At 43.0% G+C, this 19,554-nt stretch overlaps 1 protein-coding gene across 3 annotated transcripts in view; it reads left to right on the top strand.

The window, feature by feature from the left end:
• Positions 1–19,554, top strand: part of CDK14 (cyclin dependent kinase 14) — a 527,195-nt gene that overhangs the window by 279,230 nt on the left and 228,411 nt on the right. For all 3 annotated transcript variants that reach the window (XM_075922396.1, XM_014569231.2, XM_075922397.1), the window contains one exon: positions 9,524–9,647. In XM_075922396.1, the coding sequence (XP_075778511.1) occupies positions 9,524–9,647 (124 nt within the window). The remainder of the gene's footprint in view (positions 1–9,523; positions 9,648–19,554) is intronic.

The raw sequence follows: 19,554 nt of genomic DNA, 5'->3' as shown, positions 1-19,554 counted from the left end.
ACACATTTCCACCTTATACTGGAAACTTACCAACCCCCTACACTTACCTTCATGCCTCTAACTTCCATCCCAGACAGATTTCTCAATCTATTGTATACAACCAAGCCCTAAGATACAACTGGATTTGCTCTAGGAGGTGGTGCAGGTCAGGGAGGGAGTTGTGACCTGGGTGAAGGGGGTGCAGAGGGTTTGGGTGATGGCTTGGGGCAGGGGAATAGGGTCAGGGAGGGGGTGTGGGTGTCGGAGAGGATTCTGGCCTGGGGAAAGGTTGAAGGAGGTGGTGTAGGGTCTGGGAGGGAGTTGTAACTTGGGGGAGAGGGATACGAAGAGTTTGGGTGGTGGCCTGGGGCAGGTAGTTGAAGTGGAGAGGGAAGAGAATGAGAGTGCCAGACAGTGCACTTACCTAGGCAGCTTCTAGTCAGCACCCCTGCACGAACCTGAAGGCTGCAGTCACAAGATGCTGCACATGACTCTGCTCTGGGCAGGGTGAAGGAGTGGTGGGGAAGGAGGAAGGAGGAGTCATTGGCTACCCCTGCTGCCAGCAAAATATCTCAGCTGCTCTTGGTCGGAAATTGGCCAATGGGAGCTGAGAGATTTTGCTGAGGGGCAGAGCAGAGCACAAAGCCTCCCTCCTTGCTCCCAGAATAGAGCAGCCACATTTAAAGCAGCTGCTTCTGCGCCATGCTTAAGGGTCCCAGTGAGGCAGCCGTGGGCCGAATCCATCCCACTGGCAGCCTCTTGCCCACCCTGAGCTAGATGCACAGGCATTTAGATGGCTAAACCATGAGAACGTGTAAGGCAATGATGGGTTTGCCTCATGCATCTAGATGAGAATGTGTTGTCTGTTTCATCCTATTGAGTCGTCATAGTTTAGCTGAAAAGTTTTTATATTTAAATATCTGTGTCGTTGCTTTTCTATAGCTTTTCCTCAGATCAGGTTTTGGAACAGTTAAAAACGAGTGCATTACTTCTGAAATATCTACCATATTCCATTAAATCTAGTGGTTGCTGTTGGTGTAAATTTTAAAAGTGTTAATAGATATGCTAAACAGGAAGATGTATAGTTTAATACGGTTGAAGTTGCTAGTGTTTCATTCCTCATTCAGAGAACAAGCAGGTGTACAACAGACAGACTAATGTCATGCCAAATTAAGGTAGTCTCTTACAAATGGCACTGAGAATTGATTTTTAAATGAGACTTTCTAGTGATCAGACATTAACTATGTCATCAGGATTTCACTCTTTCTATTAGCTTTGCCATTTACACAGTAATGATTTGATACCATGCACAAATGTGAACTTTAAATGCAAAACCTTTATTAATGTACTAAGAAATACAGTATGTTGTCAGATTGGAGAAATATACAGAAAATACTTCACTGATACATTTTTATACATTTATACTTCATTTAAAATAAAAAATACCATCAAAAAAGAACACAATACATCCTTAGACAAAGTAATCTTAGAACTGCTGTATTACAATATGAGTCACTCTTGAACTATTTTAGCATGCAAATGCATCAATGAGGTAGAAGGGAGAGTTTTTAATCTCAGTGGTTTTGGAAAAGGAAATGAAACGAATTTTTCACATATTGAACATCAGCTGCTAAGTCACCACATTATATTAACTTGATCGGAAAGGAGTTATCATCAAGCTCAATTTATTATGCACAATGTCCCTTATTAAAAAACGACTTTAGTGTGTACTGGGGAGATGCACTGATGAGGGGGGAAAAAAGCAAATCTAGAACTTTGCTAGTTAATACTTTCTGAGCTGTTTTCACTACAGTTCTGCTACAGAACTATACATTTCTATATATATTTTAGAATCTGAATGAGATTTTTATTCCAATGGCTGCTACATCATTGAATATTTCTGTGTGAAATTGACTTCAGTGGTACTTTTTTGGGTGTAAGGAATGCAAGAGCAGGCTCTAAGCCTCTAAGAATATGGTTTTGGTAAGTGTGTTTTTAAACCCTGCTTTTTAGACAAGTCTTTCCAATAAGTTCTTGGAAATTAAGACAGGATCAGCTTTTACAGGAATAAAGCTTATTATTATCGTAGAGATCATGCTAATTCAACTAGTTAATATTTTTAGTAAGATAAGATCCTTTGTTCTTTGGGATACAAGTTCATGTCAAGTCACTTCATTCTTAAAGTTTCTTCTCCTGACTGTTGAGATGAGAGAGCCTACAAAGCTTTGACCTAAAAAAGCACAATACATCTCCAGGATACTGTTAGAAATGAAATGGTACATTTTCTCTCATGGTTATCATCATAGTGGGGGAGAAAAAAGAATAACAAACCTTATAGTAATAAAAGAGATTGCATTTGATCAGCTTTGGACATGCTAGTACCAGAGGTCACACAAAGACATTTGTCATTATTGCTACAAGGCAGTGCACATGATCAAATAGATTTTTTTAAACATTAAGGCTTTATTTTTTATAAAAGGACTAATGTGTTCATGTTTATTTTACTAGCTATATGGCTGTATTGTGCATGTTGTTCACTCTCGCCTTTCCCCTCCTCCCCACACAATTAACCAAAAATCCATCTGAGGTTACAGAATCCTCAGAATGGTGGGAGAATAGGCTGTTTCAAATATGAGGTATCTTAGGTTTCATTACTGGTATTTTTAGATTTGATGGCCTATTAAGAAGAAATGTGGTATCGATTCATGTTGAATACTCAAAGGAGAATTCTAATGAGTAAGTAATACAACACAGTTATACTTTATGGTAGGCATCACATGAGTAGCATCTGTGTTCTAGTCTCAAGGACAATAAAGTAGCATGTGTGTGTTACATCAACTCTGCTAATGCTGCTATATGAATCAAGACAAGATGTTTTGCGAAGGATCTGCACAATAAGCCAGTTATACTCTAATCCTGGGATCATCTAATTTACTGACACTCCAAGCCAGAGTTCGAGGCTCCAGTTCTATAGCAGGATGGCAGGGCGTAGGGCAGTGGTTCTCAGACTTTCTGGCCTATGGACCACCTGGCTCAATTCAAACCTTTCTGTGAACCACCAGTTGCTAATGGAAACTTGCTGTTAATTACATAATTACGCTGGAGCCATTTTGCCTAGTGCTGCAGCTGGGGAGAAAGATTTAATTTAAATTATTAAACAGATTAAGCACTTTAACGTTCTCATGTTAGTTTAGCAAACTTCATTTTAAAAAAGTTAAAATATGAATTTATGCCCCCACTCAAAAGGTTTCAATGCTTTCTTCATGGATGGGCAACCTTTTTTGGGTTGGAGGCCACTGACTCATAGAAAAATCAGTTGGGGACCACACATGAGAAGCCAAAAAACTCCTCCTAAAGCCCCCAGCCCTCATTGATGTGGCCCCCAACTGAGACATTTCACTCCTATGGTGCTCCAGCCCTACAAGTTGGGGGTAAGGGACAGGGAAGACTGAGGTTCAGGGTGTTGCATAGTCCAGATTTACTTTTTTGGGGCTCTGCAGTTAGTGGATTTTATGGGACCCCCTCCCTTAAGCTCTGGAGTAGGGACAAAGATTGGAGGTTCACTAAGTGGGACAGGGCTGCCAGCAGGTGGGCTAGGGAGGGGGTGCAGGATCTGGGAGGGAGATGGAGTACAGAAAGGGGAGAGGATGCATAGTCTGGGTGGGAGGTAGGATGCAGAAGCAGGCTGGAAATAGGGTGACTGGCTGGGGGAGAGTGCAGGAGCAAGGGAGGGTAGAGTGTGTGGCCAGGAAGGGGGATGCAGGAGTAGTCTGGGAGTAGGTGTCTGGCAAGGGAGGAGGATTCAGGATCAGGCTGGGGGTAGGTTCTATGGCCAGGAGGAACGGAGCAGAAGCAAAGGAGGGTGTCTGAGGAAGCTGGTGGTGTGGAGTCTTGGCGTGGGGAGTAGGAATGTTAAATTTTGATTGATTAATAATCAATGGTATTTCCATCGACTATTTGATTAGTCGAGAAGAACTACTGCGTTCTGCCTTTGAAATGTACAAGAGCCTCAGCAGGGGCTCTTGTGCATTTCCAATATTGAAACACTGCATGGAGCCCGGGGCCAGCAGGGAGTCCCTCTCACCCCAGGCTCCAAGGGGGCGCTTCTGCTTTGAAATGTACAAGAGCCCCAGTGGAAGCGCCGCATGTCAGCGGGAGAGCTGGGGCATTTAAGCCGGCTCCCTCCAGCACCCCCTTCACTCTCCTCTGCCCCCCCCATCCCCCAGCTGTCACCTTGTGATAGAGGCAGCAAGGGGAAGGAAGCAACTAGTCGACTAGTCTATTAATTGCTTACATCCCTAGGGGGGAGGGGAGTGAGCGAGAGAGATTGGGGATGAAGGGGGATGCTTACCTGGCTGTGGACAGCCTCCAGATAACATGCTGCTGTTCTCCCAGCATGGTGGAGAAGGGGAGGGAACTCAGCCCCCACCACAGCAGGGAGGCTGCAGTACCAGCCCCGACTTCCCACTCGATGGGTATGTGGTAGTGGTGGGGAGGAGGTGAAGAAATCTACGACCTTCCCCACCAGACCTGGCCTGCAGAGAGGCAGAGCAAGTGGCTCCAAGTGCTGCCGTTCCCCCAGCGAGGTTGGGGGTGGGAGTGGGGGCGAGGGAAAAGAGAGCGGCAATGCGAAGAGCGTACCTGCTGAGCCCAGATGTGACCTGCAGCGTCCTAGCAGGGCATTGCACGGCCCCTGCTGGTGCTGAGGTGGCAGCTCCAAGGCTCCCAAGATCCAGGAGCAGCTCTACCAGGGTTTGCCTCAGACCCTCCCCCCCCCTTCCTCTGGCAGCAGCGGCGGTGTCCACTGTAAGAACAAGAGGCCTGCCATCTGTAGATGGAGAAGGAGGTCGCATGGCTGGACTGGGAGCCCCGCACGCCAGAGGCAGTCCCACAGGGAGAGGTGGGAGAAGGGGTTGCATGGTGGTAGGGCAGGAGGTAGTGGGGCTTGCCAGGAGGTGGCACGCACTACTCTGGAATTCTGGGAATGCTGCAGTGTGACCTCTAGCCAGTAACGAGGGGTGTTGGAGTGGTTGGGATTAGGGATGTGAACGATTATCCGATAAGCAAATGTTTATCGACTAGTTCCTCGCCCCTGCCCCCCCCCCCCCCCCGCTGCCTCTATCTGAAAGAGGCAGCAAGCCGGGGGGAGAGAAGAGGATGCTTCAAAGTGGCCTCGCCACGTGAAGCCTGGGGTCTGCCACTTTGAAACACTATGTGCAGCCAAGGGCCAGCTGGGGACTGGACTCCCAGATGATCCCGGGCTGCATGCAGTGCTGCCGCTTTGAAACACTGCACGGAGCAGGGGATCCGTGTGGGACTGCTTGAGTTCCCCGCTGGCCCCGTGCTCCCTGCAGCACTTCGAAGGTGGAGGTGTGCTTATCAACTAATCAAATAGTCCATGCAAATTGCATTGACTGTTCGATTAGCCAGTTAATCTAAATTGAACATCGCTAGGTTAGATGCTGTTGAGAGAACACTGCGTGTGCCCCAGGCTGGCAGGGAGAGCGAGCAGCCAGGCCCCGGCCCATGGGGTGGCGGTTAGAGCTATGCCATTTTGGGGCATCCTTCCCACGGACCACTTGTAAGATGGCAACAGACCACTAGTCATCTGCGGACTGTACTTTGAGAGCCACTAGCTCAGGGTTTTTGTTCCAGAGGCATGCTTGCCAGGAATCATGGTTTTAGCCCCTGCTCTCACTGAAACTGTAAGTGCTATCAGGCACCTGCCATGGTGCTGAAGCCCTGAAACTTCTCTTCCTTGTGGGCAGAAGCCCCTATCCCTCCTCTCTGGTACAGGGCAGAAGCTCAGAGGTCCCCCAAACAATTTGGCAGGCCGAGAATAGGAGTGTGGGGGGAGGGCTCTGTGAGCCATTGTTGAATTGTAAAAGAGCTCTGGTTTGGCCACCCTGGTGCTTATCTTTGTCCCTTTGAGTGTAGGATCCATCTTAGCTGCACAGCTCCATGTGAATGCCCATGCTGTGTATAAAGTGGAGCCAGGATTTGGATTACTCTGTGTGTTCTTTAGAACGAAAGCTTCTACATTGCTCTCCTTACATGCTTAAGGCCAAATCATCCCTCATGGAATAAAATACAAAAGGGGGCTTTGATGTGAGAAATCGTTCAGAAATTCCTCCATGTTATCTTCTCCGGAGGAAAGGCCTCTTGTTCCCACAGAAAGATTGCGAGGCTAGCTTGTAAATCTGCAAATCCATCTGCACAAGCTCTGGCATCTGGCAGTCTCTTAAGGCATTCCAAGGCCCTACTCTACTTAGGGGATCAACCTCCCAATAGATGGCCTGTGGAAAAAGTAATGAAGCCTCATGTTACACTACCTTGTCCGGCCTAGAGATGGATGATTTGCATTCCTGTCCCCTCCCCCCCCCCCGTACTTCTTCCCCGTCTGCCTGTCTAGCCTCTACCCTTTTCACAAGCATGTAACCTAGATCCAGTAAACTTCCTCTGTGGGTTCTGAAAGCTGGGCTGTGGTAGCTGGATGCAAACCATTGAAATCTATGAAAATCTTCCCATTGTCTTCTGTGATCATTGTTTCAGGCCTTGTGTGTCAGCACTGGGGAGAATGGTCCAGGTCTTAGATTGAGAGCAGAGATCTAGTTTTGTCTGTGTGTCTCCTTATAGTTTAAACATGGCTAATGCCTTTTAATATCCCTGAATTAATGCGACCGGCATGCAGCCCCCTCTTGGAAAACAACTACTCTGATTAAAGTCCAGACGGTGTAATTAGTATGGCAAAAATGTGCTTTTTCATGGCTGTATTAAATAAGGAAAGGTCTCAAGTGCCACTTTTCACACTTTGTAACTGGGTGGTTTTAAAGACTATCAATCATTGAGACATTAGACCTTTCCAAAGACTGGCATTGAAACCATAAAAATAAATTCAACTGAGCTTACTTCGGTTCTTCTCTCGCCACTTCTCTGTCTCTCCTTCACTCCACTACAGTGTTTCAAAATGACCAAAACCTTAGTTTGTGCTCATTATACACTGTATGCACAGCATGATGTCAGTGTCTCATAATCACAGGGTAGTTGACAGTCCTGTGGCTTGGTTTATTTTATACCATGTTTTGTTTTATTAACATGTCAGGACAAGTCCCACTCATTGTCTTTCTAAAATCCGCCCCTCCTCTTCCCCCTGTGCACAGCTTGATCCCTCTACCCATTGAAGTCAATAAGATATTTGCCACCGACAGCAGCAGGAATGTGAATAGCATCCACAGAGCTTGATTTGTTTACCTTTTTTGTAACAGCAGAACTGAAACACATAGATCTAGGGTCCCCTTCTGCTTCCATGGATGGAAGAATGTGAAAGCTCCTGGCAGAGCTAGGAGGAAACCCACTTTACCTCAGAGTGTCTCCCACAACACATCATGTTGAGACTCTATGACCATTAGAATTGGGAATATTACAAGTAGGAGAGGGTTAAACCAGTGGGATGACCCTTATAAGTGGTGCATAGCCCTGCCAACCTAGCTGATATCTGATCAGAAATGTAGGAGGGAGTTAATGGTCAGCCAAGTGACACTAACTCCATCTTAGGGCTTTGACTCCCCAGGGCAGGGATCTTGTACAGATGGGTTCAGAAGGAGGTGGAGAAGGCCTGTGGCATTAAGGCATGTGGTGAAGCTGTGCTGCCAGATTTCTGAGATACAACTGGTACATTCTGGTTTTGAGGGCTGAATAAAGCTAGAGTTTTTATTTTAACTCTGTCTTCAGAGAGTCTTTAATTTAGTTCATTGCGGAATTCTGTTGCTTTGTTTTCTTTCTTGGGTTTAGCACATAAGAGCATTTTAGTTCATTGCCTTGAAGACCGTTTTCCTAAGATATTATATATGAATTCTTGGTATTACAGTGTTCTAATAATCTGAAATGCTTGTGATTTCTTTGCGTACTTAAAATTCATCTTTGTGGTCAAATCTCTTGGATTATTGAGCAAACTAGCTTAATTTTATATTCTATTAAAATTATTGAGAAGCCATTTGATAATACATAATCTAAATTTTAAGGGCATAATACAAGTCAGTTTTATTTCCTGCCCTAAAAATTGTTTCCATGTACCATAAATTCCACGCTAACCATAATTCACAAAGGAATTTGTATGTTAGTTCTCACTTTAATCCTTTTTTTAGAGTATACTGCTCTTATGTTTCCTCAGCACATTGTTAAGCTGAACCTGGGCAAGAAACTGATTGATATGGCTCTTTGTGCCCTGACTAAATAGCAAAACATGCAGTATATTGTGTCTGTACTTGGAGAAAAAATGGAATGTAATTAAATCTCTTTCAGCTTGAGTAACGTGACATTTCTGTTCCTTTCATGTCAGACTTTATTCTCTTTTATAATCTGATTTCATAACCTCATTTATTATGTTTTCTCATTTGAATAGTCTTTAAATGTAAGGGCTGTGTTGCTAGCTAATTAGTGTGTATTAACGTGCCAATGTTGACTTTTTTCAAACCTTTTGGTTTGTGGTATGGATCCCTAAAGTTTGCAGGAGGGCATCTTTATTTGCCAGGTACTTGACTAATAGGTAAAGAATAATACTTCCATGACCTTGCCTTAACCTCGCACATCTAAAATACAGGGGAATGTGCTATTTCCTTGTGGGAACCAGAATATTTATTCTAATCATTATAGTATCAGGAAGGACCTGTGTACACTTAAAAAGTGCACGTATAAATAACCTCTGTGAAATCAATACTCTACAATACAAATGTTTGTTAATATAAGGGGTAAGATTTGTCATTCTTTAGTGGCAGATGCCTATTGGAATAGGCATGCAAATCTTGGGGAAAAAATCATCTAGCTGTTCCATAAGAGCAGATTGCACAATTGCACAAAAGAAAAGCTAAACACTCAGTCACTTGTAAAATCTGTATTATTCCCTTAAAATTTAGATTATGTATTTTAAAGGAAAATTGGTAGGTTGAATTTGACGCTACTTATCTTAAAGACCATTTGTTGTGTGTAAAATAGCCTCAGTTTCAATGAAGGGGAGGTGGGGAAATAAAAAACTGCAGCTGGCACCTATCAAACTTTTGGGAGGAAACCCTACCTGTGCAGATAGTTTTTGGACAAGCAGAAATTGTTTATATCCTTAATATTTTATTTTTAGATCCTCTCCCCCATTCACTAGCCCTGTTTTCCCATCACCACCCTCTATTAAAATTTCCTAGAAATAGGGCAGATACCCATCTGCTTTCAGGCTATTGCCTAATCACTAAGGCCATATGGATAAATGAAATATAATTGCAATTTGGTAGAAACTGAACCTTGTGCTTGTAATATTGTTCTTCTGTTTTTTAGAATCAGGTAAATTCAATTTGGGATGTGGTAGAGTTTGTGGATTAGCGATTGTTTCCTGCAAAATAGATTTCTCATTTTTACATTTGAAATCATGTTTTAAGAATTAGAGGGGAGGGTAATTGTATGATGATGGAGTCATGAGAAATGGTTACCACAAAATACAAATCCCATGTATTGCATACAAATATTAACAGAAGTAATTTTTTGTCCCCCTCTTTTTCAGTTATTTTTATTTCAGTTGCTGCGAGGATTGTCGTACATCCACCAGCGTTACATTTTGCACAGGGACCTGAAACCACAGAACCTTCTGATCAGTGACACGGGGGAATTAAAGCTGGCAGACTTTGGTAGGAAAGCAGTTCATTAAAAGTCTATTTCATAATGTTGTGGGAATGTCAGACAGATGGTTTTCATTGATTTCTCCTGTTTTAGACACACCTACTTTATTGCAGATAATTGTAATTTTTCCTCCAGAGCTAAGAAATTGATTATGGTCAGCATAATAGTTGATTAAAAGGAGAAAGTATAAATAAATAAATATAGTCCATATCCTACTAGAAAGGGTTGGTAACGCTGATAGTAACTCGGTTTGCATTATCTCCATAACTTAAGATTTAGAATTTAAAGAGAACTTTAGAAAAAGCCTGAGGGCACAGAGTCCATGTCTAATGGACAGTCATTTCTGTGTGTAGTTCTGGAGACATAAAGGTCTGGAAACAGGATTTAATTTTCATGAAATGACCACTGAATGAGGCTTGAGGAAATAAAAAATAAGAAATGATATTCTTCTTGATTATTAGATGAAACAATGCTTCTTCTGAAATAATAACTGATTTCAGTATCTATTATTGATCCCTTGTTGGGAGACTCTTTGTAAAAAGATCTAAGTATGAGACATTGTTCACCCCTTCTCTGGAAGGATGTACTTTCTCAACTCTTCCCGGAAAACCTTCCTATTTTAGCAGTTATTGTAGCAAGGCCTCTTCCTCTAAAGGATAGTGCTAACATGGAAGTGAAAAATGCCAATAGTTTTGTGTGGTTTGTCTATACTTAGGGTAAAGCAGATGCAGCCGTGTTGCTCCACCGCTGTAGTGCTTAGTAAAGATGGTGTCTACGCTAACAGGAGAACTTCTCCTGTCAGTGTAGGTACTTGGAAAAGAGGTAGCTATGTTGAAGGGTGAAGTCCATATGTAGACATAGTGCTGTCTACACCTGGGGCTAGGTTGGTATAACTATGTTGCTCAGGGGTATGCATTTTCTATACCCCAAGCAACTTAGTTATACCAATATAAGTTCCTCATGTTCACCAAATCTTTTAGTTGATAAACCAAAACTTTTTTTTTAAAGTGTAAACTTCCAAATGTTGACAAAGTGTTTGGGGACAGTGGAGCTGACAGCCTCCATGGGCCCCAGTGCAAGGTGGTGGTGGTGGTGGTTTTTTTCTTTTTTGGGGTGGGTGGGAGGAGAGCCTGGCTTCACATTCCTGGGGGGAACAGAGGCTTGGGCAGAAGGGGTGGAGCCAGGAACACCACCCAAACTGCAGCCCACTTCCTCTCTGCAGCCCTCAGAGCCACCCTGAGCATTTGGCCCAGCACTCGAGGCATGTGTTAAAGGACCTATGGCTCAGCCACTGCTGCTTCCCCAGTAGCAGCAACTGCAACCAGGAGCCCCAGGCTCCTTTGAATAGCTGGGCCGTGGGCTGTTCCCTCTAAGATTCCCCATCCGTGAGGAGAGTGAGTTTTGTCTTGTGCACCATCACTGACATCCAGCAGTTCCTTGCAGAGGGTGGGCCCAGGACTGGGCTGCCCAGCCCCCTCGGAAGCTGCTTGCTGGTGTGAAGGGAGGAATGCTGGGCTGCCCAACCCCTGGCCAGCCCACAGATTTTTATGGGAGGAAGAGCTGGGGCTGGGCTGCCGGCTCCTTCAGCCGGTGAGCAAGGGGGGAGCTGGGGCTGTGCTGCCCAACACTCTCAGCTGGCTGGCTGGCAGCTTCTGGGATGAGGGGGCTAGGGCTGCTGGCTAGCAGCTGCCCACCTGGCCGGTGCTGCAGCTGAGAGCTGGGAAATAAGTTTTGGGGTCATATGGCAGTTCCGGCTCTGGCAGCTGCTGCCACTTCCCGCCATGTAGCGGCTCCAGTCCTGGTTGCCAGAGCTGCTGCTGCTGCCTGCCACACTGCATCCCTGGCCCGGGCCAGAGCTGCTGCCGTTGCCCACCATACAATTCCAGCCTGGACCACCAAAGCAGCTGCTGCCTGCCATGCAGCCCCGCCACCCAGGCCACAGTGTCCCGTCCGCTGTAGTTGGAACTGGGGCCAGTGAGGCTACCCCAGCAGGGACAGCTGGAGCAAAGGGGGCAGAGCAGCTGCCTGCCACCACATGGCCCCACCAGAACCCACTAGGCTGCCACCACCACTGCTCACCTTCTGGAAAGCGAGTGGTGATGAGTGCTGCTGTGTGGCTCTGTGAGCAAGGTGGGAAGACATGCAATTTCTTGTGTACAGCCATGCAGCTTAGAGGGAATCCTGGTTTTGGGGAAATTACCCTCTTTGCCCCCTAACCCTCTGGTTGGCAACCCTGCTTGAGGAGTTCAGTACCTTACTGTGGGCCAGATTTTCAGCTAATGAAAATCAGTGTAACTCTATCCACTTCAATGATATTACATCAATTTATGCTAGATGAGAATGTGGCCCTTTAGCTTCTTGTGATGTGCTTTTTTTTAAAGCTCACCCTATACTCTGGGCTTCCCATTCTATTTATCAAATGTTGTGAGGGTGTCTTACATGCTAATTGACCATTTCATTAGTAATTTAGTGGTGATTTTGTCTGTAATTAACAGCTGTGTGTATGTTTTCTGTGGAGGGAAATAATAGAGCTTCATGTGTATATCACAATACACATAAATTTGATTAGTCTGTAGATTGTGACATAGTTTAAAGAAATTATATCAGAAACCAGTCATATAGCCTTACTTATCATTTTCTGTTGCTATTTTTTAAATACTTGCTACAAGATTTGAACAACAAAATGCTTTTTTAAATAAATATATCAGACTTTGCTTCCAGGATATTGCAGAATAAAATTCCATTTCTTAGAGAAGTTCATGGAACACAGGGGAATCATTAGGTATTTATGCTTGCAATGAAATATACATTAGCTTTCTGATGGAATATCTGTAGTTTGAAGTGACTTATTTTCTTGGTTGAAGTTGCTGGTTTTGCCATATCTGTTAGATGTATAGAGATTGAAGGATATTAGGAAAGTAACTTGGGTTATTGTTTTTCTTCACAAAATGAAAAAAAACTCCATAAATATATTGTTCTGGCTGAATGAAACTTTCTGACATTTCTGAATTTTTAAGAAGTGTGGGGTTTTTTTTTGGCCAAAACTGTTTACTGACTTTTACTACCTTAACTTTCCTTTTGTACTGATTCTGTGTGACCAAAAGAGACGGTTTGTAAACTGTGAGATTCCATTCTACCATTTTGAGTTCAACAAGAGTGAAACAGACTTTTCTCACTTGCAAAAATAATTAACTTCATATGTTAGACATTGCAATAGGAAACCTCAGCTGTAGTTTCAAACTTCAGGCTTTGTACTTATTAGGGTGATGGTGATCTCTATAGGGCAAGGATTACCTTTCACATTATCTTTGTACAGTGCTTAGTATAATAGTACCCTGGCCTATTACTAGAGCCCCTAGGCATGATTGTAATACAAATAAATCATATATAGTTCTCATTTGAGAAGAATTTTTGTTAGGTTGTAGGGAGGGGTTAAATAAAAAATTGTATTAGTTCATGTCCAATGGGAATCAGCTAAAATTCTTTCCCATTTACGAAGTCACTGCACGTTCTACTTGTTCATTTTGACAGGCAGAGATCTGCCAGAATAGTTGGCGTGAACTGACTGTATGTGTCACACTGTAACACACATAATCCTCCCAAAACCTTCCTAAACCTCAGGAACAGGAGAAAAATATGGAGATTTTTTTAAAAAAAGGAAGTGTCAGCAATGTTTGCTGAATTCTGCAATAGTGTGTTAGTTGCTTTACATACACTAGGCTGGTCTAGCCCACACCCTTTTCCATGGGGTAGGAAGCAAGCAAAAAGTTTATTTAAAAAAAAATTAGAAAATTCACAACTTCTGGCAAGTAGTTACTTGAACTGGAAACAGAATCACCAGAGATGCTTTTCACAGTGTCTGACAGATAACTTGACTTTCTAGGTCACATCTGATATTGTGGGTTGGGCAGAGTAGAAGAGTAAACGAGACATTTCCTATTTTTTTGGTTCCCAAGTTTCACCCCCCTCATGTAAGGAAATGCTCTAATTGCATATTTCTGGAAAGATCCTGGGCCTGGTGCAGTCCATGACAAAACTTCCATTCCCTTCAGTGGGACCAGCATTTCACTCTTTGTGTTGATAAGAATTCATGACTTGAATGTGAAGCTTGACATACAGTGTTACTTTGAAAGCACACAGTTGACAAATGAAGACTAGGAAGAGAGAAAACTTGCAAATGGAAAAGCCCTTACAATATTCAGCATCCATATTTCTGTTGCAGTAAGAGGTCTCTTATGTTTGTTTTGGTTAACAAAAATGATATAATTCTCTATAGGTGACATAATAAGAGAAGATTGTAAGTATGTGTTTTTCCAAGTTGTTTTTTCTCTCCTGGCTCACGACCTGGTGAAATGGAAAACCAGATGGGTTAAATTTCCCTCCAGAAAATCAAGATGAAAAATTAAAAACTGAGGTAGAGACATGTAGGGTCATGATCCCTTTCACTGATGGCATGGGAACCAAGACGACAAATATCCCTCTCTCTTTGTGCAATTATACAAAATAAATGACGTTCCACCACCAAAGACATAAAATGAAACCTTTTTGCAGTTGGAGCTCTCCCTCAGGCTGCTTCTCTAAAAGGTTCTTCCATGCCATCAGAAATTTGTGTAAATTATATTTTGGATTAATAACAGTACATTATGGTGCTGTTTTTTTAAAGACCGAAGAGAAGCCAAAGTGAAATGACCTTGTGTCAGGATTGACTTTTCCAGTGTAATAAATATGAAATCTTAGACTCACAGCCTTTCAGTCCCAGAAGAGAAGACCTTCAGAGTTTGGTTTCATAAGTTTACAAAAATCAACAGTGCAGCTCTAGTTTTTAATTCAGTGTCAGGTTTATTTTATTCCCTCTGTGTAAGATATCAAATACTCAGAAGTTGGCTTTGGTATATCCTTGTTCTTAGATAAACATGCTGAAGGAAAAGCACTCATGGTTGCTAGTGCATCACATTGCAGCTGAGAGGGAATCTTTGAGTAACTGAAGGCACAATCTTTTTTATTTTATTTTTTTTAAACAGTAGAGAGTTCCCAGATGTTGAAATGTTTGTGTGTGGGTGTGTCATTCTTCAGAGCAAGGAAGGAATCAAGAGAGATTTGTTTTCTTATTGTGGCTATTGAAAGAGTTTTATGAGAAGAGGCGTAGCAATCAAAGGAAAAGGGAGAACAGGCCAGAGACTATATCAAATTAAAAATAGATAAAGTATTAAAAAATTGCTTTCATGACATGGTATGAGATGGCAGAATATATCTAGAATAATTGGTACTACACAAAGTAGACAAGAAGAAAGCCTAACTTTTTTTTCTTTCCATTCTAAATCTAATTTAAATTCTAAGGGAATTAAAATGTGCTAGGAGTGGTTCCTGTGAAATGATTAAATAAGAACAAGAATTAATTTTGATCTCATGAATGAATTTGATTTAAAGATTTTTCTCAGAGTTTTGTCCTCTGTGTAGAAGTGAGATTCTAAACCTTTAATAGATCCATTTTCAGTTGCATATTGAAAAGAATACAACCATATGTTTTAAGCTACTCTCTACAAAGAAACCAAACTTCCTAGCTACTTTCCTTTGGCCCCAGTTCAGTTTTTTCACTCAGCTATTTGTATATCTTAAGCCTCCCGTGTTTGTAGATACGTTTGTTTAGCCTTTTGCTTTAGGTGTGTTGAAAAACTGATCAGCTTTGTTTGCTGATGTCATTTTGCAACAATTTTAAAAGCTGCGGTATTTCCAGAGTAAACATATTTATCAATATATGAAAACAGCATATACTAGGAGATATAACACCAAAATGGCATACTTTCAGCTTCAGAAGTACGTATGATCATGTTTTACCCATTTAGTAAATTCATGATCTGTATTATTTATTATGGACACTTTATGAAACCCTTCACTTTTGCTGTATATTAGAGCACCATAACATAAATTATATTTCAGTTTCTGGAAGATTCATGTTGTAGGAAAGTATCTCCTCATACAGACTTTCACAAGAAAAAAGTGCTTCAAAGACCATAGAAGAAACTATAGATTTGGTGTATCTTCAGTTTTCATGTAAAAGACATAGGGTAGGTGTTTCAAAAGTGGTCAAAATTGGGTAAATTCAGCTTCTGAATTCATTTAGGTGGGGGGAGAGTTAGGCAATTCTGAGCACTTTTAGCAATCTGATACTTAGATCTCACGTGCCTAATTTGGCTATTCTATCAAGGTTTTCTTACTGTGTCTATTATCATAATCGTATCTTCTGACTAAAGCTATACTGGTCCTGTTTGGTCAGCTAGGGAAGCAAAGATCCAGATGTGGGTTTGGGATATTACAGGAGAAATGAGTATTCCATTTCCATAAACCAAATCACACATGTACCAGTTACATTCTGACTTAAATTACAGTATTCAGAGCTCTCAATTTTAAAAACCTATTATCTAGTAATGTTTGTATTAGAGGTGTCGGTAATCCATATTATTCCTCTCCTGGTACTTGATGTAAATTGGAATTAACTTGGGAAGTCAATGGAATTACAAGTGTAAAAGTGGTTAAAGGAAAGAATCTGTACCACTGTCCCAAAATACATAGCAATGCAAAACTTCCAAATGAAAAATAAAAAGCATACACGTAGTCTTTAAGAACAGGCATGTTGCCCTCAGCTGTCAGTATACTGAAAATCTCACCCAGCTGGGATGTTGAAAATTGAAAGTTTAGCTTTAGCTTGAATCATGTAACTTCATGGGTTTGTGATTGTGGAAGAAATTAGCCAAAATATTAGTGGGGCTGTTATCCTACTATATCAATAGAGTGATCTGTGTCACCAGGAATTCAGTTTCGGGTGTCTGCTGGCTGATGAAGCTTCCCTGGGACCTACTTTCCTGGCTATCACAGCGATCACTTCTACTGTTAGGGTTCTGATGAAGAGATCTACAGATGAGAGAATCTGGAGACTGTTGGAGCCTGCACTATATTTTGGATTGTGCAATTATTGTAGAGTACAGATCCCTGCTGTGTAGTCACTGCTTGTAATTGGCACTTCATTCTCTTTAGTATGTACACTGACTTTACGAGTTATTTTAGGCCCTGGCTGCCAGCCTAAAAGCTGATTATTATTATTTTTGTGTCTATGATAGCGTGTGGCTATGAACATCTAAGCATTTGAGAAGAGAGGCTGTAAAAATACAAATGTAAAATACAATATTGAAATATGAAACCTAGATCAGAACAATAAAACATTGCAGGATTTATTGTAATTGTCAGGCAAATATCTAGTGCTGTGGATTTTTGAGCATAAGTAATAGTCAACATGGCTTTATCTAATCATCCCAAGCAAACTTAATTTTGCTCTGACAGGATTACTGCCCATTGCTTCCCACAGCTCCCATTGGTCGGAACCGTGACCCATAGCCAGTGGGAGCTGCAAGCAGCCTGCCTGCAAATGCTCAAGAAAATAATGTGTTTAGTGGCCCACCAGGGTCTAACTGTGGTGAACCATGTCTAGCCCACTGGCTGCTTATTGCCCACTGCTGATATAATCACTAGATGAACTGGTCAGATGGACTCAAGTGACAGCAATGTGCAAACTGACAATAGCTCTGGCTTTCCTTCAGCATATTCAGGTTGAACCTCTCTTGTGCAGTAGGACCACAGATGTAGCTAGATTAAAGAGTCCTAGCCGCAGAGGTTGAGAGCCACTGGCAGCAGTGCTGGTCTGTTTGATGGTAGCCTGCAGGGCCAGTGACGGGGACAAAGAGCCCCGAGAGAGGCTGTCACCCCACAGGGGATGGGCAGCAGGGGCAGGGAACCTGGGAAGCAGCTGCTGGCTTGTGCAGACCAGTGGCAGAGATCAGATCCTTGCCATCAGCTGCTGCTTTGTGCTGAGCCGGGTGCAGGGAGCCCTGCAAGCAGCTACTGCCTGGCACAGGCCTGGGGGCACGGAACGGAGCCAGGTAGGTGGTCTGGAGAAGGTCAGACCTCCATGTTCTCCCGGGGCAGCAGCCAGGAGGGAAGCCGTGGGAGAGCCCGGACATCTGATCTCCTCTGGTCTGGCAAATTCCCTTATTTGGAACCACTCCGGTCCTTAGGGTGACAGACCAGGGACATCCAACCTGTATAATCATACCACTGATGCTAAGATGTTCCAGGGTTTGTGTTCTTGTGGTTCTTAAAATCCAAAGCTCTTGGTAACTGTTGGTCTTGGAAATGTGATGATGGGAAATAAATCACTGGAAACAAAGGTATCCAACCAGTAGGTGGCTGACATAAACCCCATGATACAAGAGCGCTTTCACTTAAAGCGATAGAAATGTAGCCGTGTTAGTCTGGGGTAGCTGAAGCAAAATGCAGGACAATGTAGCACTTTAAAGACTAACAAGATGGTTTATTAGATGATGAGCTTTCGTGGGCCAGACCCACTTCCTCAGATCAAATAGTGGAAGAAAATAGTCACAACTATTTATTTGGTATATATGGTTGTGACTATTTTCTTCCACTATTTGATCTGAGGAAGTGGGTCTGGCCCACGAAAGCTCATCATCTAATAAACCATCTTGTTAGTCTTTAAAGTGCTACATTGTCCTGCATTTTGCTTCACTTAAAGCTACACTCTATTTTAATCTCAGGCACTTACATATCTGCAGCAGGTTAGTAAAGTCTTTCGGCTGCTAAGGAAGACTTTAAACTGTGCCTGAAAGAGGCATTTAAATTGCTCTGCTTATTTAATGGGCTAGTGTAACAATAATATATCAATAAAAGAACTTGTTAATCAAATAACTTCAAAGTTCAAGCGCAAGAGGTCTCCCTAAACCATCAATTAGACAGATGTGATTTTGCAGAGCCCTCATGTCCTGAGGGCCCTGGCAAACACATCCCAAAAGGCAGATATAGATAAGCTTCTTCTTTTTCCAAAACAAATACCTCAGCGATTTCAACAGAGATCTTATCAGGAAGGACACAGGGTCAGCCCCGCCACCCCAATCAATCTCCTTCCCTGCTTACTTCTTGTTTAGATGTGCAAAGGTTGTTTCAAAGCCCTCCAAAGACCTACTGATTGAACCGCTTTTGGCCACAAGCATAATAATCAATATTCCAATTATCAGTAGTGCTCCAGGCATTTTGGTGGTCCACCACAATCACCCCATGCATGTGGGTGAGAGCAAATTATGGATAAAGAACAGCTGACTGAAGAGAAACTGGAGCAGAAGTGATGCGGGGGTTGTTCAGAAGAAAGTAGTTTGAGGAGCTGCAGCCACAGTGTAGGCTGTGTCTAACGGTTCACATCCACAATTGGTCAATTCCATCATCTGTGCAAACTGTTGGATTCCTCATAGACTCTGAGCTCTCTCCCATGTCAATGGTGAGAGTAATGCTTTCTGCCATCCACTAGCTTGGAGACTCTGTCCCATCCTAGCGGGTGAAGATCTGGCCTCACTTATCATGCCTTTGCCACCACTTGGCTGGACTACAGCAAGGCTGTGTACCGCAGAATAAAACCTTCAGTACTTTGTAAATTCTACCTGGTACAAAATATTGCAGCACAACTCCTCAGCGACCCCTCCTGCCCCTTTAAAACGCTGCCTCCGCTCTATTCAAAGGGGCAGCTGTGGAGCCCGGGGCTAGCTGGTACTTTCACATTGAAGTACCCCTTCCCCCCTCCCTTTGATGCCTCTATTTCGTAGAGGCAGCAAGGGGAGGATTGTCTAGTCAACATTAATATCTGATAAGCAAATGTTTATCGGCAGGGCTCGCCAAACCACGGCGAGCCGCGCTGTCCGGTGATCTGTGCATGCACAGATCTCCCAAACCCGGCTCTTCCGGGTTGCAATCTACTCCCCACAGGCGAGTAGATTGCATTATTTGTCGAGCCCTGCTTATCGGATAGTTGACTAGTCGAGTAGTCTTTAACATTCTTACCCATAATCTAATTGGTGGGGA

The sequence above is a fragment of the Pelodiscus sinensis genome, chromosome 2 (genome assembly GCF_049634645.1).
Source record: "Pelodiscus sinensis isolate JC-2024 chromosome 2, ASM4963464v1, whole genome shotgun sequence".
Lineage (NCBI taxonomy): Eukaryota > Metazoa > Chordata > Testudines > Trionychidae > Pelodiscus > Pelodiscus sinensis.
The sequence above is the reverse complement of the archived record's forward strand: the minus strand, read 5'-3'. Positions and strand labels throughout refer to the sequence as shown.